This window comes from Nomascus leucogenys, chromosome 22a (assembly GCF_006542625.1).
Source record: "Nomascus leucogenys isolate Asia chromosome 22a, Asia_NLE_v1, whole genome shotgun sequence".
NCBI classification, from domain to species: domain Eukaryota; kingdom Metazoa; phylum Chordata; class Mammalia; order Primates; family Hylobatidae; genus Nomascus; species Nomascus leucogenys.
This window is the reverse complement of record NC_044402.1, coordinates 66,658,799-66,684,642: the sequence shown is the minus strand read 5'-3', so window position 1 is coordinate 66,684,642 and position 25,844 is coordinate 66,658,799. Positions and strand designations below refer to the sequence as shown.

At 38.8% G+C, this 25,844-nt stretch overlaps 1 protein-coding gene across 1 annotated transcript in view; it reads right to left on the bottom strand.

Annotated features, from left to right (window-relative positions):
- Positions 1–23,892, bottom strand: part of PTCHD4 (patched domain containing 4) — a 61,974-nt gene extending 38,082 nt beyond the window's left edge. The window contains exons 1-2 of the mRNA XM_030802291.1: positions 23,755–23,892; positions 23,021–23,432 (exon numbers count right to left, since the gene is read on the bottom strand). Of these exons, the coding sequence (XP_030658151.1) occupies positions 23,021–23,432; positions 23,755–23,759 (417 nt within the window). The 5' untranslated portion in view covers positions 23,760–23,892. The remainder of the gene's footprint in view (positions 1–23,020; positions 23,433–23,754) is intronic.
- Between the last annotated feature and the right edge of the window lie 1,952 nt (positions 23,893–25,844).

Below are 25,844 nucleotides of genomic sequence, written 5' to 3'. Positions count from 1 at the left end.
ATATTAAAATTGAGGCTTATTTTAATTAAGTTGTTCCTCTTTGGGGCATATTAAAGCAATCTGGGTTATTAAGAAGCTATAGTAGATCAGGTTATATTCCTAACTTCTAAATGTTTTCTGAAGAAAACATCATGAAGGAAAAAATAGTGTGGATGCTCATAACACCTCCCCTGGCACCACTGTCATAAACTGAATATTGCTTGCAATGTCTTGGATTCACTATGAGAGCCTGAATATTGGGTTGCCTGGCCCATAGGTTCAATCACCGGAATGATTTTTTCCCCCTTTGTTCTTACGAGATGAGAATAAAGTTTAATAAATGAACCAAAACTGAAATTTTATTTGGTAGAACTCTCTCCCTTCCCTTCTCTTGTTCTAATGACTATAGTGTTTTTTTCAAGAGAATATAGCTGTTACAAACCACTCCTGGCCAGCTTCCAGTTAGGAGATTCAATTTTTATCTATTTATACACCCCAAGAAAATCCCCCTCTAATTATCACTTAGAAACTTGCATTGCTTTGATAACCACAATGGTTGCACGTAGACTTCTATTATTACCTTTTACTTTTCTCTGCATTTACTCTCAGTGGACCTAAATGCAAAACTACATAGCTGGACGAATGAAAAAATGTGTTTGATTGTTTATGTCTTATGGAGTCAACCAGTTAAGCAGCATATATCAAAACATAATGATTTTTGAGATCATTCAGCATTGAGAGCCCATAATCAATGCAACTTGGTTGAACTGAGCTGCTATGGACTGTTTATCTCTCCCCAAAATTAGTATATTGAGATCCTAATCCCTAGTGTGATGATATTTGAAGGTAGGACCTTTGGGAGGTGACTAGGTAATCTGGGTGGAGTCCTCACGAATGAGATTAGTGTTTTTATTAAAGAGCCCTGGAAGGCTCCCTTGCCCCTTCTATCATGTGAGGACACAGAGAGAAGAGAGCAGTCTATGCACCAGGGGGTGGGGCCCACATCAGACCATGAGTATGGTAGTGCCTTGGTCTTGATTTTTCAAACTCCACAACTGTGCGAAATAAATCTTTGTTGTTTAAGTCATTCTGTCTGTGGTATTTTTGTTATAGCAGCCTGATGTGACTAAGATAAGAGCATACAAATGTAATAGTACACATAGGAATTCTATCATATATGAAAATGGATATTATGGATATTGTGTGCTTAAGATATAAAATAAGCGTTCTAGTAAAAAAAAATCTCTTTCATGGAACAGAAATAGAAGTTCTAAGATTACTAGTTACCTGAAAAAGGGGTAATGAACTATTGTGAAACACTGTTGAAGAAGCTGAGCATTTTGGAGAATTTAATGTGGTTTCCAGGGTTATATGAAAATGCTAGATGCACTTAAAGCAGGTACTAGGAAAATTTGGCCCAAAATAGTAGGCAATAAATAGCCAAATGTGAGAATAGAAACTTTAATGGGAAATATTTATCATCAAGCAGTCACTCAAATGTCATCTATCTTCTACTAACTGCAATTGAGCAGGTGGTTCCCCATTTTCCATGATTATCTTCTAATCTCTGGGGAAAATTTTTTTTTTTTTTTTTTTTTTTTTTGAGACGGAGTCTCGCTCTGTCACCCAGGCTGGAGTGCAGTGGCGCAATCTCGGCTCACTGCAAGCTCCGCCTCCCGGGTTCACGCCATTCTCCTGCCTCAGCCTTTTAGAAAGGTCAAAATACTTCACTTGAAAAATGAACTGTCTGCATGAGAGACACAGGTCTGACAATATACAAAATGCACATAACAGGATGATTTTGTTTAACTGAGTTTCACAAAACTCTCTCAGGGCAACCTATCTTCCCTATGTTGCCAAAACGGGGAAAAATCAAGTTAGCAAATAGCATTTTTTCTACAGCTTCCCCTAAGCCTGTGGAGGATGGCCTCTGTGATTTAGTAGGCATTTTCCCTCCTTCATGCCAGTGACTAGGTTTTGCAATATTACTGAGGATTTAGCGTCTCAGCTCGCTGTTTCTGACTCTCCAAAATGAGGAAGATGAATTATTTAACATCCAGGAAGCACCAGCTGTGTTCTCTCCTAAATGCTGAGCTTCCCAAACCAACAGGATTTACAATTGAAATAGGCTTCTAATCTAAATAGGACTACAACTTTCACAAGTGAACAAGCTTAGACAGTTTTTCCTCAGTGGAGAATATATTTTAGTGAGTGTTTCTTAGTGGCTTTTACTGGGAATCCTAGAAATTCTCCAGAGAGTAGAGTCTGGCTGCCTGCCAAGTGGCCTGTGTACTTTTGACAGGGAAGGCACACATTCTGAGACCACTGAAGAAGATGATTGACAACAGTCACCATGAGGGATTTAGATGACATACAAAGACGATTTTCTTGATGGCTTGTGGGCAGAGAAATCTGTGAGAACTATTTCACTCAGTGTTCATAGATCCAGAGCAGTGGTTCTCAACAGGAGGCAATTTTGTGCCTCAGGGGACATTTGGCAATGTTTGGAGACTTCGTTGTTGTTTTTCACGACTTAGGGGAGGAGGAGGATGCTACTAGCATCTAGAGGGTGGAGGCCAGGAATGCTACTAAACATCCCACAGTGCACAGGACAATCTCACAACAAAGAATCATCTGGCCCCAAAGAGTGCCAAGGTCAAGAAACCCTGACCTAGAGAACTTACACGTTTCGAGCTCTCTGAAATATTGAAATACTTGAGGGTCCTACACTGGGCTGTTCCAAGGTGGCTTTCTGTGTCTTTAATTAGCCTACCTTGCCTAGCTCTCAAAACTAAAATAATGCACTCATGTGTTTAATGAGGATAAAAATGTTGATTTACTACCCAAGTGAGCATGCTCTAAAGACTGGTTCTTCTTTTGTGCAAAGTGTTCTTGCATTTCTCCACTTGATTCCAACCTTTGTTTTTGGAATGAGCTCAAATCTCATTTCATCCTAAAAGCCTTGGGGAAAGATAAAGGTGATCCATTTCTCCTCTAAACTCCTGTCCATAGCATGTAGTGCTTGCATCCCTCACTAGGCATTTACTGCCTTGTAGACTGTCTGTATATATGTGACATGTCAACTACATCGTAAATTCTTTGCTGGTTGAGCTACTATTTCATACTGCTTTGGTAACACACAATCTATTACTATCAGTAAGGACTCCATAAATGTTTATTCACCATATCTGCAAATAGTGTGGGTACTCTCAGAGTAGTCATTATTAAATAAGATAAGAAAAACTTTGGCTACCAGTTTCCCCCAGTCAAAATTTGTGGCAGAAAGACCTCAATGTAAAACTACATCAAGTGTGTTTCTGTTTACGTTGGCTTCTATTCTACAAAGCCAAGTTGTGTTTTTCGATTTCTAGCCTGTTAATGAAAACCAAGTATCAACATGACTTATTAAGAAAAGAAGAATTATGTAAGGTCATTCTACATTGTTAATAGAAAAAGGAATAATGGAATATCATAATAAAGAGAAATAGTTTTATAATAGAGAAGTGTCATGATATTAGTCAGGTTTATTAGGGCTTTAGATGAGTATTCCAAGAAAAGTGGCAGAAATTCGATCAATTAAATGATGTGCACATAAATTGAACTTAATAAAACTGACTAAATTGCTTCTGGAAAAAATGCTATAGGGAATATACTTTTCTTAGTTTTAAGTGAGAATGAATTGATGATACAGTAAATCCTTTTCCACTTTTAATCTTGAGTTTCCCATGAAAAACATCAAGAACAACTTTAGATATATTATGGACAACGAAACTAAAGACTGAAGGACCTATATGGCTGGTCAATGCTTTAGGAATGAGTAAGAATGTAGGTGCTACAGTAAGAATACTGGATCCATCCAACCTGAGTGGACTTTAACAAGTTACTAGGGTTCTCACTGTAAAAATGAGAATAATATAGTGTTCTAAGGGCTGTTGGTGACAACCAAATAAATTCATGCACATTATTTGGAGCAGATCCTGTTCCAAATGACATGGAGCACTTGGTCCATTGAGCACACACCACCATTACATGGTGGAACTGCTCCCATAGATCCATATCAGATGAGACTTGACCTATCCCTGTCTTCAAAAAATTTAAAGAAAGAGACTTCCCAACCTGAAGTCTTATTGTGTCTGCATTAAAGGAAACAAAATACCGAGCCAAATAATTACTGAGATAACTAAAACAAAAGTGCTGTCATAGGACAGTCAGATAACAATATCTAGATTTTCTATTCATGATAATTGAATTAATTGGGCAGTTGTGTAATGCTGTACTTCACTTTGCTAGTACAAAATAATCCTTAAGAAAAAAGAGAAAAATGCACATTTTCATTTTATATTTCTTAACACAGAGACTTGGAGTCCTACAATTTGTAGATGAACATCAATTCTCAGGAACACACATCAAACAACCTTTCAATCAGTAAACTGCGAAATAACATTTGTTGATTATTTTTACCCATCCTGTTCCAGAAAGATTTAATGTGACCTTTTGTTAAAGGTATAAAAATTACTCCCCCTTTGTTTAATGGGAATAAAAATGCTGATAAATCACCCAAATAGGCATGAAGTCAGAATGTTTATTAAATCAGGTATTACCCAAAACAAAAGTAGGAATTAAGTATTTGTTCTTGGTCCTTATTAAAAATGCTCAACATTTTAGCTATAGTTATTTCATAATTTTACCATCTTAGCTGTGGATGCTTTGGGATTTATAAAAAGAAGTCATACATACTCTTCACTTTTGCTTGTTAAATAGTCCCACAGTTACCGTAACAGTTCTTACACACTAGGGAAAAAAGACCAAAAGGAGGATAATTTTTGGGGTCATGGAAAGTTCCACTATCCAACAATCTTCTGGCCAGGTCCTGTGGATGATTAATAACCCTCATGCTTTTTCATCTTGATATTTCTTGGTCCATACCCATAAAATTTTCCTGCTTTGTATTCATTTTTTAAGTCTATAGCATTATTGGGATTTTATGCTGACTTCATAACCTTCAGAGTAACTGATCATAGCAAAATAGCTCCGTGCTTGCAGAGAGCAGCTCTCCATTGACCTCAATTTTAATGAATACATTTTGAAAAAGAAAACATTTATTACCAATTGAAATAAGCAGCTCTGAAGGATTTTCACCAACCAGTAAAGCCCATTTTTTAAAATTATAGAGCTCTTGAGGAGGCTGAATCTGATGTAACAACAATTCTGAATTATTTAGAACTCTAGATCATTTTGGACTAACTTTTAAGATTCAAGTTACCCGACTGTGCTGCTAACTTCCTATTTACCTGTCTTCTTTCCTGACTAGATTGTAGGTTTCTGAAAAAGAAAGCCTGTGACTTATCTCTATAACCCCAGTGCCAAGCACAGTGTGTGAAACCATGTAAGCATAGAATACATCTCTATTGAGAAAAGTATTCATTGAAATAAGACAAATACAGGGAGGAGAAAGTTGAGAAGACACCTGGATATCTTTATAAATAACACATATATGTTTAACACTTAGGAGGTGCATCAATTTCTTGAACTTAAAAGTTTAATGTTTCAGGAGCTAAAAACAAAAAGGGTAGGAGGTTGAGAATGAGATCTATGTGTGAGAGATTTTTTAGTCAGAGAGGTGAAGGCTAAGAAAATATAATTATCATTTCCAAGGTCACAGGTAAAGAATAGTTTAAGAAAAAAAAAAAGGAATGACTTTGGTTCTCCTTCTTCACTAGAAGAATAACAAATAGCAATCGCTTGTTTTAAAGAGAAATGAGAAAAAATTTTCTTCTGGAGAGACATTAAATAGTGAGTAACTTACTAAGGAAATTTAGATACAACAGAGCTCCCTGAAGTGCGTAGATGAGATAACCCTCCACAATTTTTGGAGATGCATCTTGTGAAACTCTACGCACAAACTATGATGCTGACGTTAAACTCTTTGGAGGTGTGTTAGAGCAGTAAATAGAAGAGGAGTTAATTCCCTATTTTATATGGCATTGCAAAATATAAGGCAGATACGAATTCAATTATGTAAAGTGCTTTTGCCTTTCTGTCGAAGATAGAGTATTTAATATAAAGGTGATGATGGGGTACCAAATGTTTGGCTCTCCTTTTGCAATGTAAAATTTCCAGTTATCAGTGGCCAGTGGTGTATACTACATCACTCATATTGACTGGGAAAACATCCTTTCACCTTATGTATCAAGTGATTTATAATTGCCATTTAAAAATAATAAGAGAGGGAGTAAATGATTTGTGAATGCACAGGACTGCTAATGGAAAAGCTTTCTACTGACCCAAGAAGGGCACTTGGATGATTATGGCTTCGATGTAGCTGGAACTACTTTAAATATTCATTGCACTTTAATGAACATACTTTTCCTCTAATTAGATATTATGTTAATACTGTTTGAATATGAGTTGACTTGCCACACTGATCTGGGGAAGCCAGGATCCTTACATGAATGAATGAGAGATCTCAGGTTTGCTAAAACTAGTAAATACATCTAGAAGAAGAGTATAACATTTTGTTTACAGGTGAAGAGACAGAAAACATGCAATTAGGCTGAAGAATGTCAAGTAAGTCTTGTTTAAGCTAAGACTGGTCAAAATTGTTTAATATCATGCTTTTAGTATTCAAAATGTGACAGCTAAAAAGTCAAAGAGTAATTCGCCTTGTCGTTCATTAATTTGACATATACTTATCTCTTACTATATGCTTAGCAAAAGTATCGGTTAACAATGGATAACATTAATAAATTAGTTGCAAAGTCACAAACCAACACTGACCATCTCAGGATATGTAGGAATTTAGTTTATCTTGATGGAAATCAGAAAGCTAATAACAATTTAATAAAAATCAAAAGTCTATATTAAGTTTTAATATTTTACTACATTAAGCTTTGAAAATGTATTACTTTTGACCCTATCATCAACATAATAAATATTTACCATGAGTCTACATATTTACTTTTTAAAATGAATGTCCTTGCATTAATGTGTTAAACGAGTGTGCCTTTTAAAGTGTCTAGGGATATATTTTCCCAATGATAAGCAATCCGGGACATCTTAGGAGCATAGCAAATTGATTGAGACACCATATTTCTAGCCAATATTTATAGATTAGGGAAGTACAGGAAAGGATAAAGTTGTTCCCTTTAGCTACTGAGCTCCCATGGAGGGAACTTACCTGGCAGGAAAATGGTACTGTCGTACCTGGTGTCAGGGCAGATGTTCTCTCCTTTGAGACCCCAAACTTGGCCTGAAGCTGAGTTTCAGGTAAAGCAGCATGGGTCCTATTTTAAAGTGTTCCCTTATCCTCTCATCCTATCCGCAAAAGAGCTAGGTAGGATAGGGGGATCTTTCTTCGATTTCAGGTTCTTTGGTATTTCTCAATTTCGCTATGCACTGGAATCATTCAAGGATCTTGAAAAATACCAATGCTTGAGTTGTTTCCCCAGATATTTTGATTCAATTGATCTTAAGAGGGGCCCCAGGCATTACATAATTGAAAAGTTCCTGAAGTGTTTCTTTGAAGAATCATTGAACTATACCAAGTGAAAACGAGTAAAAATTACTTTGTAATAGGATAAGCCACAAGGTACTCTTAGAAGCTTAATCTTGGATATGGTCCTTAACAAAGCAATTTACAGCATGTTGGAGTTCACCTATAAATAAGTCATGTCCTCCTAATTTCTATCCAAGGTTTTCCTTGAGACAACTGCTCCCCTGGAACTTGTTGACCCATATTTATATTTTGCTTTCTTAAGTTTACATGAAAGTTTAAACTTATGAAAGCATAAGTTTCCTAAGTTTAAACTTATGAAAGCAACATTCTAAATCATATAAGAATTATTTTTCCCTACAGTTTCTATTAGCAAGTCAGAAGGTTTCACTTTCTTCCTTATGTCTGTTAAGGATTGTAAAATTCAGTCCCGAAACATTGCCCCAGAAGTATTCTAAAGATACCAATAAATGGTTAAATAAATTATGTCACAGCTACTTGATGAACTTTTGTGCAACCAGTAAAATGATTACAAATATGCTTATGATAAAACAATAAAAATAAATAGGATAAAAAATAACATGCACCCTATGATGACAACTGTGTATTTTATAGTTGAAGGCTGGAAATAATTTTTTTTTTATAGAATTAGTGCGGGGATGGTAAATGATTTATCACGTGGTTTCCTAATCTTCCAGTGATGCTAGGATTCTGAGTTTATGTTAATAAAAACTAGCTACAATTTATTTTAAAAACTACTAAGTGCTAAATGTTTTGAAAATCTGCAGGGTGGATACTAACAATACCATTTTTTGATCCCAGAAAAGCTGAGGGATGAAGACGTTAAGTGTCACATCCAAAGTCATACAGCAAGTAAATGGAGATATTTGATTCATAGGTTTGTCTGTTTCCTATATATTACCCACTTCATCATTATTTAAAAAATTTTAAAGACAGACTCGATCAATAACTGGCTCCCCTATTAGTCCATCAAGAAACAGGATCCACCCAGTAAAAACATTTGTTGCTTTAGTCTAAGTGGGTCAGATTGTCAATGGATGCTTATAAGTTTATGATAAAACAATAAAAATAAATAGGATAAAAAAGACATGCACCCTATGATGACAACTGTGTATTTTATAGTTAAAGATTGGAAATAAATTTCCAGTCAATGAATTCACAGGATATTGAGCTGAGAGGGAAAGATGGGGAGTGAGAAGCTCTTATCAAGTTAGTTATCAGTTACCAAAATATTTTTCAATCAAGAGGAAGATAGGTAAGATAATATCAGTTTATAAACCACTTTTTAAGAGAAATTAACTCTAAAAATATAAATTTGAACACTGCTTTGGAAGAGATACTCTAATAAGATGTGATTAGCTAATAAAGTCTAAAGGCTCACAGCCTAGAAAGAATCCAATTCCTTAAAAACAATCCCCAAGGTGAAAATGATTGAAAGAATGAAATGAAAATAAGAGCCAAGCTGCTAATATCAGCTTTATGTGCTACTCCCTCAGAGAGGTATGCTCTATCTATAAAAGGGGGTCATTAAACTAGTTCAAACACTGAGCTTCTCTCATTCCCCTGAGGCGTTCTTGCAGGGTAAGTATCTGTCTCCTGGGGCACTTACCGGGGCCCTACCCTCTCTGTCCTCATGCCCTGTTATGCAGGTTCTGCCGCACCTACCCAGGTCTTTGCCCTGTAGAGACCGTCCCCTACAGTGACTTGTACAGAAAGACTCAGTTCCTGGGAAGGAAGAAATGACAAGCTAGGCTTTTCCCATGAGGGAAGGGTACTATGCAAGAGCCACATATGGAATATTAGGATGGTATCCAATGTTTCCCACTCTTAGTAGAAAAGTATGGTAAATGTTGAATTAAACAGATTCAGGCAACCAGAATCAGCACTAAATGAGAATTCCCTTCCTAAACAAATACATTTACATTTACTTCATTTCATCCGTCATTTACTGAAGGCTTTCTTATATGCAAAACTGTTTTTAAATTATGTGGAGAAGGCTATAAATGTAAACGAGATTCAATACATATCCTCAAAAGCTTTATAAAAGGCTACTTTCAAAAGCTTCATAATTTTGAAGGAAAATAAGAAAGGTTCTAAATAACACATATACTTATTGGTGCTATAGTACGGATGTTAACAGCATGCTTCTCCTTTGTTTTTAATGAAATTTTTCATACATAAAAAGGGTAACCTATACTGTCTAGGGGTTCAGGTTTTAGCCTGTTAATATTTTCAGTCTGTAACTTTTCACTAATATGTGCCTGTCATTTATTTACAGTAATCAATTTTTTCTGATGTATATATAGTTTCTATCTTCTCATAGTTGAATATACAACAAAAGATATTTGGATTCAGTGAAATCTTAATTGAGTGTAGTTTCTTGGATATATTAAAATGATAAATGTAACTTGGGTTTCTTAAGGCCAGAGTATACAAAAGAGGTCATATTAAGAGTAACTTAAATTGCACTTGCTGGCATTCCCACTTGAATATGATGGGAGCTCTGGCCCTTGCAAACCTTCACCTATGCATTTCTAGGGGCCCTTAGAATATAGAATATGTTTCAGTAGTCTCCACTAGGCCTTTCATGGTCTTCCTCTTCAACCTTCTGGCTGATGATCACTGCTGTGAGTTAGAACTGCAAGTACTGGTGACCATGTGACACTGAAGACTGTGCTGAAGTCTCCAGATGTGATTCTGCAAACTCTCATGGTGCCATATTTGTCAGATCAAATATAGCACACCCAGTTAAATCTGAATTTCAGGTAAGTAAAGAATGCAATATTTATTACATACTTATACCAAAAAGTTATTCTTTAAAACAAAATCTGAAATTTAAATTTAACTGGGTGTCCTGTATTTTTACTTGCTATATTTGGCAACCCATCAGGTGCCCAAGCATATACTCTCTGCAACCTTTCCTTAGCTGAAGCCACATGGATGCTGTGTACAGGTGGGTAAAAAGTCCCTCCCTCTTCTGGCAGTGTTTTTTTTTTTTTTTCATTTTTCTGAGCCCAAAGCTGTTGCTTGTGCCTCATGTATCTCAGGACCACTCATGAAAATGGCTTTCAATGTCTTTCTGTAGCCAGGGCTGGGACAAATCATAGGATATCAGACTGACTGGAATGGGCTTTGGTTTGATTCCTTTACAACTTCCTTCAAGGACTTGCCCTGCAGACTTCCTTGCTGGTTATATCCTCCCAGGCAAATTAATTTATGCTAAGAAAGCTAAATGCCCTATTAGTTCATTAGGCACATACATTTATACTTTAGTAGAGATTCACTGTATATTTATAATACAAGTTAGATAGAGACTAAGGGAACTACCTACCTCTAAAGTATATGAAAATGCTTTCTACTTCTGGAAGTACTTAGAGAAGCTCCATGGAAAAAGTGGCTTTAAGGCCTCAGCTTTTAAGAGATATATATGATTTTGACCGTGCAATAAATTCCAAGCAAGACGAACAGTATGAATGATGGTAAGAAACCAGGAAAGTTCAGGATGTGATTGTTTTTGTTTGTTGCAGCATTTGATGTAATGATAACTAAAACTACAAGGGAACTTGGAGGCTGAGCTAAGGGAAGTTCTCAATGGCCATGGTCAGGAGTTTGTGGTTTTTTCTTCCCGAAATGGGAAGTGCCTGTAAGAGTTGGTTAAGGAAGAGAATAATCAAGAGATTCATATGATCTTGTAACATAGACTAGGTTTAAGCCTGATAAATTATAGTGAGAAGAATTAGATTGTCACTTAAATAGATAAATGACAATGAAGGCCCCAGGTACAGACAGCCAAGAATGAAAATGAAAATATGTTTGAAAAAAAGACTTTGGTTCTGAGCATTGGTAATCTGTTATAGTCACCAGAAGTGCCTTTAAAAGTCACAGTGCCTGGGCCATCTCCAGGTTAATTAAATCTGAATCTCTCTAGATGGGATCCATGAAATCAATATTTTTAAAGCTCCACCAATGATTTCTACACTCAGCCAAGACTGAGCACCCTTTAACTGGAGTCAGAGTCACCTGTAGGGCTTGTTAGGCGCTAGCCCCAGTGTTTCAGCAGATCCCGAATTAGGTCTGAGAATTTGCATTTCTAACAAGTTCCCAGGTGATGTCAATGCTGCTGGTCCAAGGACTACACTTTGAGAACTACTGCTGTAGAATGATTATGGTCCTATGATTAATTAGATATTACTGTTTATATGTTTTGACTGAGTGGGGGAAACTTAATTATAGATGACCGAGACACTGAGTCTGAGTTAATGGTAGCATAGAGGTGCCATTGAGTTACAGACATGGAAGAAAATAGCAGATGCTTGGCTTGAATGAGAATATTAACAGAATGGATTCTGAGAAAAAATATTTTATTAAAAATATGCCTATGGGAATAGAAAAGAAAGTAAGCCAGTAAATGGTAGAGAACCATCAGAGAAATATAAGAACCATAATATCACAAAACCAAGAGGGAAGAGAGTGGTCAAGGCTAGCTCTATTGAGAATATCATAAAAATAAAATCTTGAAAATACTTTCAGACCCAGTGCACACTGAGACAAGGGTCCAAGAGATCTTCCTTTGCTACTTTGTACTGTCCTTAGCAAAGAGAGGTCACATTCTGAATGATGACCTGCAGGCAGCTCCAGTTCTTCAGTGCAAAAGGCAGAAGGGTCTATGTTCATCTTATTACACTTACTAAAGAATTAATGAGGACTACCAAAAATAGGAGAGATTTTCAGCTTCGAGGGTTGAAACAAAAATGATTTTTAAATCTAATCATGAATTCAAAAGAAGGTAATTCCCTGTCTTCCAGATAAGGGAAGAAGGTCAAGGCTGGAGGTCAACACTCAAGGACTTAACCCACCAGCATTTGTTAAGAATGTATAATGAACCAGGTGCTGTTCTAAGCACCTTATGATCTTCCTACTCAGAGTGTGGATCATGTACCAGCACCATCAGTGCCACTCAGGAGCTTGCTTGAAATGCAGACTCTCACCCCACTGCAGACTTACTGAAGAAGAATCTGCATTTTTAACAAGATTCTTAGATGATTATTAGAGTATGAGAAGCACTGCCTAAGGTATTAGGAGCTGATTTAATACACTCAATACTGTGAGGTAAGGGCTATTATGAGGGAAGTGTTACAAAGAAGTTAAAAAATGGGCAGGGCAGGGTGGCTCACGCCTGTAATCCCAGCATTTTGGGAGGCGGAAGTGGGTGGATTACAAAGTCAAGAAATACAGACCATCCTGGGCAACATGGTGAAACTCCTTCTCTACTAAAAATACAAAAATTGGCTGGGCTTGGTGGTGGGTGCCTGCAGTCACAGCTACTCGGGAGGCTGAGGCAGGAGAATTGCTTGAACCCAGGAGGCAGAGGTTGCAGTGAGCCAAGATCGCGCCACTGCACTCAGCCTGGGTGACAGAGTGAGACGGTCTCAAACAAACAAACAAAAACAAACAAACAAAGAACCTAAAGTCATAGAGTTAATGGGGGTAGAGCTAAGATGTAACACAATCTGGATGTACAAACCGTGACCTAAATGATGTTACCTATGCTAACTCTCAAGAAATTCATTACATGACCCTCAGCACTCACCACCATCACTCTTTAACCTCTATCCACAGTGACTTTCCTTCAGTGCTTCTAGGGCACCACGTCCTCTCCATCATATTCTTTATTGTCTCTACCATTAACCCATCCCTGTGTGTTAACTCCCTCTAACCCGTCAGATCTCTGCTCACAGTCACTTTCTCAAGAAAACTGTTTTTTTACCCCAAAACTTGGTATTCTATTCTCACAGCATCGTGTATTTTTCATCCATGATAATTTGTAATTATGAATTTATCTGTGTGATTGTGTGTGTGTGTGTGCTTTCTTTAACAAGACTCAAGCTCCGAGAGGGCAAGGACCACATCTGTTTTGTTTCTCACTGAATCTCCAGTGGCCAACACATTGCATGAGACTTAGCAGACACAACAGTTTCCTAAATGAATGTGTATGTGAATGGCTTTTGAATCTTACCCACACGATGTCTGTCTTACCCACATTCGTATGGCCTGCACTGACAATCAGAACTGAACATGCTCACTCTCCATGTCATTAAAAGACCTGGTAAGGTAAGAGAATGGAGCTCAAATTTAAAGGGAAGAGTGAACTTTGAGGCTGAACCCTTAACATCCAATCAAACTTCCATCTGTCATGAACACCTGATCTTCTTTCATAACCTCCTGAAGCTATGAGAGCCCTTTACATACATTTCTAGCTTTCTAGAACCCAGAACATATGCTCTGTCTTCAGTCTTTTTGTTTTGTTGTTTTGAGACAGGGTTTCCTTCTTTCGCCCAGGCTGTACAGTGATGCAATCTTGGCTCACCGCAACCTCAGCCTGCCAGGCTCAAGGCATCCTCCTACCTCTGCCTCTCAAGTAGCTGTGACCACAGGTGTGTACCACCACACCTGGCTAATGTCTGTATTTTTTCATAGAGATGGGGTTTCACCATGCTGCCCAAGCTGGTCTTGAACTCCTGGGCTCAAACGATCCACCCACCTCAGCCTCCCAAAGTGCTGGGATTGCAGGAGTGAGCCACCGTGCCTGACCTGCCTTCAGCCTTTGAAATTGCAAAGTTAGAAGATCCCAGGTGAGGCCTCTCCATGTTGGGAGGGGGAGCTCCAGAAGAGAAACACTGACTGTTCCAACACAAATCCTGTAACTAAACACAATCCATTCATTTTTGAATGCTGTTCATCAGGCACCTTTCAGAGGCCCTGAATTCATCTCAATGACAGAAAATGAGCCTTGATTTCAGTGAGAGGCTCTTCTATAATAATCCTGTCTGAAAAAATCATAGATTACAATGCCGCTTTAAAGGTACACTCTTCAGTAATTTTGTGTTTTATTTTCCTCCAAATAATTTTACTCCCATGTGTGGTTCCCATATCTTGCATTCTCATATAATATTAACATAATTGGAGTAACTAAGGTTTAATGCTGCCACTATTGTGAAATAACTGCAAAGGGACTTGAGAAAAATGCTGCTGATTTTTTTTTTTCTTAAAGAGATGGTTAGATTTAATTTCAACAGTTTTAGAAAATATTGAACGACTGTAATCAGCTTAAACCTTAAACAGGTGACAGGCTCAACTATAGATGATAGGGATGAGGGTTTTTCAATGTAGAACAGCCTCTTGATAATTCTCCAGATACCTCTTTGGTGTTTCCATGATAACACCATGATAAACGATATGTTGAGAGGCTCAATTACCATATTTTCTTATGGCATATTCAGTCTCAACAATATATGAGTCTTCCAAATAACATAATGAATTAGGAGTGCTGAGGTCAACCTTGAGTTTTAGATCTGAGCGTCTCTAACCCAAAGGGGCATATTAATCACCTGAGGAGCTTGTTGAAATGCAGATTCTGATCAGTAGGTCTTTTGTAAGACCTGGGGAGTTTTAATTTCAAAGAAGCTCCCAGGTGGTGCTCATGCTGCTGGTCTATACAAACCACTTTGAGGAGCAAGGTCTTAGAAAACAAACTGAAATTAATTATGAGGCTTACAATGCAATTTGGCATGCTTTCAAGTCAGAACCATTGCCTAAATATTTCTGTGTGCCAGGGCTGTTATAAATGTACCCTTGTCCACCAGCACACTGGCAGAAACACTCTAAAGAAATGAGTCATTCCATGACTCCACCCTGGGGAGGAGACTTGAGTGATTTGTTTAACTAAGTTAGGGAAGAAATAGATCTGCTGTCCAATCAAAAGGTGTCTTGGGCAAATCTAGGAGGTTGGAATTTTCAGATTTCTTCTTTAAAAATATTTAATATTAATGGTTTTAGGTCTAACATTTAAGTCTTTAATCCATCTTGAATTAATTTTTGTATAAGGTGTAAGGAAGGGATCCAGTTTCAGCTTTCTACATATGGCTAGCCAGTTTTCCCAGCACCATTTATTAAATAGGGAATCCTTTCCCCATTTCTTGTTTTTGTCAAGTTTGTCAAAGATCAGATAGTTGTAGATATGCGGCATCATTTCTGAGGGCTCTGTTCTGTTCCATTGATCTATGTCTCTGTTGTGGTACCAGTACCATGCTGTTTTGGTTACTGTAGCCTTGTAGTATAGTTTGAAGACTTAAATGTTAGACCTAAAACCATTAAAATCCTTCAAGAAAACCTAGGCAATACCATTCAGGACATAGGCGTGGGCAAGGACTTCATGTCTAAAACACCAAAAGCAATGGCAACAAAAGCCAAAATTGACAAATGGGATCTAATTAAACTAAAGAGCTTCTGCACAGCAAAAGAAACTACCATCAGAGTGAACAGGCAACCTAAAGAATGGGAGAAAATTTTTGCAACCTACTCATCTGACAAAGGGCTAATATCCAGAATCTACAATGAACTCAAACAAATTTACAAGAAAAAAACAAACAACCCCATCAAAAAGTGGGCAAAGGACCTGAACAGACACTTCTCAAAAGAAGACATTTATGCGGCCAAAAAACACATGAAGAAATGCTCATCATCATTGGCCATCAGAGAAATGCAAATCAAAACCACAGTGAGATACCATCTCACACCAGTTAGAATGGCCATCATTAAAATATCAGGAAACAACAGGTGCTGGAGAGGATGTGGAGAAATAGGAACACTTTTATACTGTTGGTGGGACTGTAAACTAGTTCAACCATTGTGGAAGTCAGTGTGGCGATTCCTCAGGGATCTAGAAGTAGAAATACCATTTGACCCAGCCATTCCATTACTGGGTATATACCCAAAGGACTATAAATCATGCTGCTATAAAGACACATGCACACGTATGTTTATTGCGGCACTATTCACAATAGCAAAGAGTTGGAACCAACCCAAATGTCCAACAATGATAGACTGGATTAAGAAAATGTGGCACATATACACCATGGAATACTATGCAGCCATAAAAAATGATGAGTTCATGTCCTTTGTAGGGACATGGATGAAACTGGAAAACATCATTCTCAGTAAACTATCGCAAAGACAAAAAACCAAATACCGCATGTTCTCACTCATAGGTGGGAACTGAACAATGAGAACTCATGGACACAGGAAGGGGAACACCACACTCCGGGGACTGTTGGGGGGTAGGGGGAGCGGGGAGGGACAGCATTAGGAGATATACCTAATGCTAAATGACGAGTTAATGGGTGCAGGAAATCCACATGGCACATGGATACATATGTAACAAACCTGCACATTGTGCACATGTACCCTAAAACCTAAAGTATAATAAAAATAAATAAATAAATAAACAAAATTTAAAAAAAAATTTAATATTGAGCCTATGTCTGGATGTATCTGAAACAGGTCTGGACAAAAGCTGGTCAATTCTAGAACAGAATTAAAAGCAATGTGGTCAAATCACGGTGTAATCGCTAATGGGTTAAAATGCGAAAATGCAAAATATTCTCCATACGCAATATATTTTGAAAAATTAAACATAAAGATTGCTTCATTTATAATATAGAATTATTTAAAGTAGAAAAGATTAAGAAAATAAAAACGGTTACAGTGCATTTTTGCTTATGGTGTCAGGACACGGAAAGAAGTATGGTATTTTTGGCGGAGTGGGGATGATCTTGGTCTCCTTATACACTTCCATCATGATGTGTATGTCTCTTTGACTTCTACTCTCCACCCCCACCCCAAGTCCTTGGTCGTCTTGAACGACTAAAGGAAACTATCATCAGATAAGCTGAAGATAAGGAAATGGGAAGAAGAATGGAGAGAACCCTTTTCTATCCCCCCCACCTTTTTTTTTTTAACCCTCTGTTAATCCTTGACTTAGGATAATAAAAGGAAGCTTAAAAAAGTACTTACGAAAAATTTAAAACCAGATTTAAATCTGGTTTTAAGGCCTTGCTGAAACCAAGGAGCAGAAGCTAGGCCCCAGTGCCAAGCAATTCTTTAGCCCACTTTGGGTTCTCAGAAAAATTTAATAAAAGAACTTATCCCAATAGGATGGCCACGAAAAATATGTACAATAATTCAGTTGGGTGCTATGATAAAAGTCTTTCAGTAGCATCATTCAAATGGAAGCAAGCACATCTACTTTACTCCAGAAGAAAAACATACTAGACTATATCCCCAAATCCACTATAATGATAATTATCTACTATGTGGTAGAATGGTACCTAAGAATCATAGAATTTGATTGGCTGGCAAGAATCCTGACAATCCCTGAACTGACTCTATCATTTTACAGAGAAAGAAGCTGACACCTACACTGGTGAGGAGACTTGCCTAACGTCACACAATTGATCCTTAAAGAACTGAGAGTTCTAACCAGTACAGAAACCTAGGTCTCATAGAACTCAGGTCTCCTGAATATTTCTCAATTTAGAGCATATTGTGCTATCCCATCAATTTTTTTTTCAGGCCATTTGAAGCCAGGAATACTCAAGCTTCTTTGGCACATAAGCCACTGGCTCAAAACTTTGGGCCAGGTTACAGGAATCTACTTTTAGCTGATCCTGGAGCCTTACCTTGGTTTGTTCTGACTTGATAGGAAATGATATTAAAGGTGAAATCATGTGCCAATGAAGACTTTGCTAAACTCTCCACAGTAAGGGGATAGTAAGAATTTGCCCAAACTAGAAGCTTCACTCTGTGTCACCTTCCTATGAGCCAGTCACTCTGAGCAAGTAAGGGAAATAATGTGAAATATTAGTAGTGGTATTTTGTCATGGATTTCAGATGTCAGGAATTAGAGCCCTACTTCTTTCTTAGTATAAAGGGCTGTCGTTACAGAGAATGATGGAAGATGTCATGGGATCTAATATAGTATTGTGGTTACGAATATGAGCTTCAGTACCAGATAGAACTAGATTTAAATCCAAGCTCCAGCAAGTACTAGCTTGGGGACTTCAAGGAAGTCAACCTCCTGTACTTCAGTTTTCTTCTTATAAAAATGGGAATAGAAATAGAAATAATCCCCCTGACTTAAAAACTTGTAAAGATTAAATAGCATGTGTGTTTAAAACACCTAGCACCATGTAGGATACAAACTGAATGTTCAGTAAGGTAGGGATGTTTTACTCAGTCAGAAAGATAAGCTTAAATCAAAATATCAGAGAAGATCTTGACATGTATATCTTATATGGTTTTAGAATTAGAGAAAGAAGTCCATAGCATAACTTTGCTTGAAAATTTCCCCAAGTAATGCTGGTCCTCACTTTTCATGTTGGCTTAAGTTACTGTTCCATTGAGATTGGAGCTAAATAATTAACGGCAACATCTTCCAAACCTAGAGCATGCACCCGAAATGTACCCAGAGAAACACTGTCTTCTGTTAAGAAGCAGGAAAGTCTATCTTTGCTCTTATTTCAAATGTGGTACATTGAAGTACATACTGATTTCACTTTAACATCTGTTCAGAGGTGTGCTTATTAATGGAATATAATGGGAATGGCAGGATTAAGGGAAATAGATTTGCTTTATTTCTCTATCACTATTGGCCAGGATGTTGGGATCTAGACTTGGAATCAAACCCATATCGAAGGACCACATTTGTCTGCTTAAATCTTTACCTATGTCTTTACTGTGGCTAAAATAAAGAACTGGGGACATATGAGAATTGTTGCTTTCATGAAACTAGCCAGGTGGAAAAGTGAGGTTATGATGGCCTACCTAAAAACATGGAAATATTACCTGTAAACACCGGACCTTGAATGATAATGAAAACATTTCTTAGAGTCCAGAACAGTCCTTGCTTAAAGATTCTGAATGCCTATCTCACTTTAATCAAAACGGAGTCTTCAACAACATGTTAAGTAGTTTACTTAAAAATTCAGTCTGCCCATTTCTATAACTGTATACAATAGTATGATGTGTATATTGCAATAGGTAAAAAAAATAGCCCCTAAATATTTGGGTCAAAAGCACTTTAAAGACAGCTGGAGAATACAAAGAATACCTTTACCATAAAAGCAAGCCACAAAAGTTTAAAAAGTGATGATAATTTTGTGATATAGCAGTATAAGTGTGCAAGTTAATCAATAAATTAATCAATGACTATTTGTTGTGAATACTATCTACATAGAACTAGATTAGGTTGGGGTGGGGAAAGTGAATAGTACAGAAAGGATATACGCTATGATTCGTGTGCCTAGTGAGGGATATAAAAGATTATAATGAAGGGAATAATTGCAGAGATCATGTCATGTAGATGTAGGGATTTCAGATTTTGGCCTATTTTCTACACAGCTTTTGAAATCGTGTATATGTACCATTTCTTCTATGGTATTCTAAGTCAATGGCTGTTTTTTTCATACCAGCTTTATCTAAGCCTCTATTTGGAATTCCATAGAAGGCACCTTTCTGTGTCCCTGCTTGTCTGGATCACCTTGTCAACATAATCATGTTTATCAGAAGTTCTAAACCTTTCTGTGTCCAGGACTCCCTGGGTGTCTTAATAATACTTGGAAGATGACCTTCTGTTGTCATAACAAAGGTTTCTGACCACTTCTGTCAGTCAATCAGTGTTTACACATCTTCAGCCTGTCCCTAAGCACTGACCTGCTTCTTTAATGTCAAGTAATTGCCAATTCATACTCATGTTATGCAGCCACCACTATTTATTCTGCAATTTCCTAATTTTCTGCCTACCAATAGCATTTTCCAGTACTAAAATTTTCCATATTGGTCAGAGTTGGGAAGAGTGGTGACCCAGTAGAACAGGAGAAAGCAAAATGAATTTGAGGGCTAAAAAATATACATATAAAAATTTTCCTCAAATCTTGTACACCAGGAGTTCTTACACTTCAGTGTGTATCAGTATCATAGAGGCATACTTTGAGAGCCCTTGAAACACAGGAACCAAAATCATCTTTAAATAACACGTGATTAAAACAAAAGGCCATCTCATTTTGCTCTCTGCCAGGGAGTTCTGATCCTGGGAGCCCCTGGAAAGCCTCTGACAAGATTCTAGGCATCCGTGATACTCTTAAGATTATATTTTAAATATTACATTTTATATTGCGTGCGATTGTGTCTGAACACTTGAGAGGGCCCATTGCTCTCAGAAAATCTCAAAAGCCCAATTTACCCAAATATAAAGACTCCCACTGATGCCATGCAGAGAGAGATAAGACAACACATTTGAGGAAACATCGATAGATACTAGAATATTGCAGAATAAGAACTTTAATGTGTAACACTTCTGTTCTTTTTATGCTATTATGATATTAACCTTTGTAATTAATGATTCCCTTCTTTTGTGATTGCCCTCTGACTCCTACTAAGATGTATATCAACCAACAAATAGCATAAAGTTTCCATGAAGCACCTGTTATAGGCCTAGCATGGTGTTGGATCAATGGTGCACTCAAAGATTTCAGAGTTCCTGCTTGCAGGTTACTCTGGGTGAGGACACTGACATCTACTTTTTTTTTTTTGAGACATTATCCCTCTGTCACCCAGACTACTACTGTTAAGCCTCATGAGAGTGAGAACTTTGCTTTTCTTGCCCCAAACTCTGTCTCACATGCTTAGAAGAACATTTAGTAAATCATAAGAGCACAACCAATGATTATTAAATGAGTAAATTGAATACCTCAGGGATTTTATACTGTAAATAGCATAATGATATTACCAGATAAACAAAATCTCCTCAGTGGCTGATTGAACAAAAATTTTACACCTGGAGGATCCTGTGACTACAAGCACTAGAGCGCCCAACCAATAATGCATACTAATGAACTGCAAAGTTGACTCCATAGGAAAAACCAACTGAAGTTTAAATATGACAAAGTTTCAAATCTTTCTTTACTCCAGGTGTTTGGCACAGGAAAGAACTCAATTAAGAGTATAGGTTAGGAAGATTACCTCTCCACCACATCCTTTTCTTTAGCAAGCAATAATGTTGATGGCAAAGGATTCGGGAAATGGAAAGCATGCTGCCTAACCACACATCCAACATGCTCCCATCAATAAGTTTGAAGCAGGCAAACCCTAACCTAGATTTAAAGCTGATAAATCATCTGTTTCGTTTCGCTAAACATCAAGGGGCTGCTCAGCTTTGTAAAGCTGAAACCCTTGTCAGCCTCTGGATCCATTTAAATGAGGACACCATGTTAAGAAAAAAAAAAGCAGGTTATAAGGTTTCCCTGAGGAATCTCTAGTTTCTAAGTGCATTAAATCCTCCTTCAATTTAGGAAAAAGATTTTTTTCTCTGAAAACTCCTGAAAAAGTTATTTTTTATGTATAGATGCTGACTATATCAAATTAGTGATTTCCTATGTTAGGCCATTCATTTATTGAAACTGGGGTCCTTTCTATTCCACTGTCTCCACAGATGCACACACATATCCTCACATACATTAAAAAAAAATTCTTCTTCTTGGGAAACACCTGTCTTGGGAGTTCTTGGCTGTGCAGCTTCTGGGCATGCACGGGGTCAAGCAGACAAATGGTGCAGTGACTCTTTTGGAAGTCACATTTGTCCCTGAAACTTCAGTCACCTGGAGACTGCATGCCTCATTGCCTGCAGCAGCTCAATCTTGACAGTGTAGAATGAGTTTAGAAATCTCATTTGAGCGACAAAATTTAAATTGAGAGTCTAAACAGCACAATATATTTAATGCTGAAATGACCGTTCTTTGTAAATTTTGCTGACTGTGATTTTTTTCTTTCCTTTTGTTATAAGGCTGTTGTAATAATCTTGCTCTCATTTGGAATTTTTTATGGGAAAGGAAGATCACTGGACTCAGTTATCTAGTACATCAGTTAGGTGCACATTCCTATTTTTATACACAGAAAATTCCTGCTTCGTTTGCTATGCAAACACACATACACATCATTCCTGGAATCCCTACTACATTCATAACTCACTGCTTTCAGACACACAATCACACAGCACCAAAACACAAACTCCCCACATGTTAACAATCAAGCCAGGCTGAAGATGTAAATAGGTGGATATGACACCAGGTGGATGTGTAATCAGTAATAAGAAATACATTGAGCCCCATAATGAAAAGAAATCCCACAAATTGTTGAGGATTCCCCCTCCCCCTTCCATTCACTGATTTATTAACCCTGAACAAAGATGTAATTGCAGGGTCTCAGAAATAACTTTTGTTTTCATTTTTCTTTTTTTTTTTTTTTGGCATTTGTTTTGTTTGGCCTTGAATTTCTTAATATCTAGTCATACCATTCATTGCCTGTTTTCTTCACTCAGTTGCCCATCTTTTCCCCCCAGAAATGAAAGAAGCATTAGCTTCTGAGTCTTAAGGATGAGACCTCTGCATTTTCTTTGCTTGTTTAGGGCAAGAAATGAAGTGCTGCCTCTTTAATTGGCAGAAGCATGCAGAAGGAGCATACCTTTAATTTAGTGTTGGGATACCTCACTTGCACCCTGGCTGTTGTCTTATTGGAGACGGCAGCCTGCCTGAGATCCTCTAGCACTGAAATAATATCATCCAGCACGCATTTCTTATCCTGATTTCTCAACACACACAGATGGGAAAAAGTATAATTATAGCCCTTGTGGTTCACCTTCATTTCCAGCACGGCTCGGTGGGTCTGCAGGATCCCCTCAGCCTGGAGCAAAATATTGTCCCCGGTTGGGGAGAGGAGGATCACCCTGCCATACCTCCCAGGGGTGTGTAAGTCCGAATAGAGCTGGCTTTTGGACTGGTCCAGGGGGAAAAGGCTGCTGGCCAGGCTGCGCTCGATCTTGGCCAGGCTGTGGCTGGGAGCGACCAGGCGCTCCAGGTCGCCCTCGGGCTGGAAGCGGTTGAGCGCGCTGAGGCCGAAGGTGATTGTCAGGACTGCGGGCACGGTGAGGAAAAAGACCGGGTGCCGGCTCACGCACAAACCCAGCCTGTGGCAGAACGACTGGAGCCCTCTGCGAAGCACCTGCCGCAGCATCCTCCACCAGATCCAGCTCGCAGGCGCTCCCGGCCGTCTTAAAAAGCACATGTGACATGTGTAAGCGCCGGGCTACCCCGTTCTCCCCCATCCCACCCCCTGGGGCCAGTCCCCCCTCCCCACCGCCGCCGCCTCCCCACCCACTCCGCGCTCACCCCACAACCACTCCGCCTGGTCTTTCCCCGGCCCCACCTCCATACGCTCCTACTACTCTTTCAAACACTGCAGCAAGTTGCAGCAAGGCGGGCAAATACCGACAGCGCGCGTGGGGGCGGGCGGCGGGCGCTGCGGGGGCGCCGCGGGGCCCACCCCCTTCCGGGCCTCCCCGCGCCCTCGCCACCTCCCGCGCTGGCTCTCACCGCATGAGCAGCGTTCCCTCGGTCTAGCCCTTCATCTCCGTGCTGCAGTCCCCTGGCCTCCCTCGCTGGAGGTGGTTCTGTGTGGAGCGTCCCACAGATGTGAATTTCCTCTCTGTCTTGGTGGGGTTCGGTGCCTAACTGGAACCATGTGCCTCGGTGTTGTAAGAAGCAGACATGTGCCCCCATAAAGTGGGGGGGTGCTGAGGGGGAGAGAGGAGGGAGAAGGGCGGGAGCACGTTGGGGGTGGGGGGGCAGATAAGCTTTTTTCTTTTTTTAAGATGCTGACAGTTATTTTTAGAGTTTTGTGTTCCCTCTTCCCTCCCCGCTGGAGTGAATGGAAGAGGAAATAAATGGTGAAGGTGCTGCTGGCCCATTGGAACAGGAGCAATTAGAGCCCAAGGAGTGGGGCGTGGAGGGAGACAGCTCCAGGGCTGCAGGAGGCAGCCTTCTCGCCCCTCCAGTTTCCCTGTGCCCTCGAATTCTGCTTTTCAGCGAAGAAAAGGAGCAGAGAGGATGATGCTGCATTTTTAACACACCACACAGCATGCAAGGGATTTCCTCGCAACACCTTCCTCGCTGTGATTCCGCTGCAGCTGAGGGCTGCGGAGACCCCATCTATCCCTGGTGCGTTGGGACTGTCTGGATAGCTTCCTTCCTCTGATGGCTGGAGAGGAGGCATTTGCCAATAGCCGTAGCCTGTGTGCGTGTGCGTGTGCGTGTGTGTGTATGGAAAGTGAAGAGCTACAGGCAATATGAGGTTTCTCATAACATGTTACATTCACTTTCCGTATTCTTGAGATTAAAGGACAGAAAGTTCCTAAAGCTGATTTCAGTTCCCTTTTCCCAGTGTCTCCTTCCACCCCTCACCCATGAGGACTGTTTCAAGCCATCTAGTTTAGGCTAATTTTCCCCTATGAGTGGAATTCCAGAAACAGACACTTCCAGACACATACCAGGTAGTTTTGCCTGAAAAAAAAGAGAGTCGGGTGGGTAGAGGGAAACCTATTGGAGTCACTTGTAAAAAACAGTGAATCTCCTTCACCGTACAAGAAAGAAAACCCCCACCAGATACAGTTCCTCCTTCAGCATCCAAAAGTGTGAAGATGAGGATCTCAGCTTCAGATCAGGTCAGCTTCAAAAACTAATATTAATAAGTGTGTGTGTGTATGTGTGTGTGTGTATGAATTTTTTAGGGCAAACTCTAAAGTGTGATTGTGAACTGGAGATTTGCTTTCCAAAGTTTCTGTTCTTTTTGGAATGACTTCATAGAAAAGATTGAGTTTCAAGAGATGTTCTGTGCACACTTTCTTAATAACAGTGAAAGTGCCCATTCTTAATTAGATACTTAGAAAGGGACCCATCTATGCATACAAACAAGCTAAAGGACTCCTTGTCATAATATATACCTTTTATTTTTTTCTACTGGAATTGATTCTTCAGCTAAGAGACCAATGACACAGCAGAGAGCTCAGAAACAGCGACAATGCTTAAGGAAAAGTGTCTAAAAGAAGGTGTCATATATAAGATTACATAAAAATTCCACCCTTTCTAAATTGAAAGTGACCTTGGTGGCCATTCTGTTTGAATTTCTACTGAGTGCAGGAATAGCTTCTGTATTATCTCTGGTAGTTCTCCATCTGGCCCATGCTACAACATTCCCAAATTCACAAATTTTTCTAGGAAGCCCATTTTATTGTTACACTGCCTTTTTTGTATTCAGTCAAACTCAATCTCTTTGCCACATTCATAGACTAGTCTTTCCTCTCCTTCAGTGGAGTCACTTTTGCATCCCACTGTCAGATCTTTTTATCACTTTATATAATGTATTCCAGTAGTGCCACATGATGGGAAATTTTTGGCTATACAGCAGAGAGGAAATGTATCTATCATCCACTTTCTATAACTTCGTTATTACATTAAGTGTACTTGGTTATATCCTCTACATTAAATTTTTTAATAGCCTTTATGCAAAATATGCAGTAATAGATTTTAGAAATGGACATTGTTGCATAACTTATCAAGTCCATTTTACAAATAAGGACACTAAAAATGACAGAGATTAAGTGACTTCAAGGCCACCCTCAGAGTTT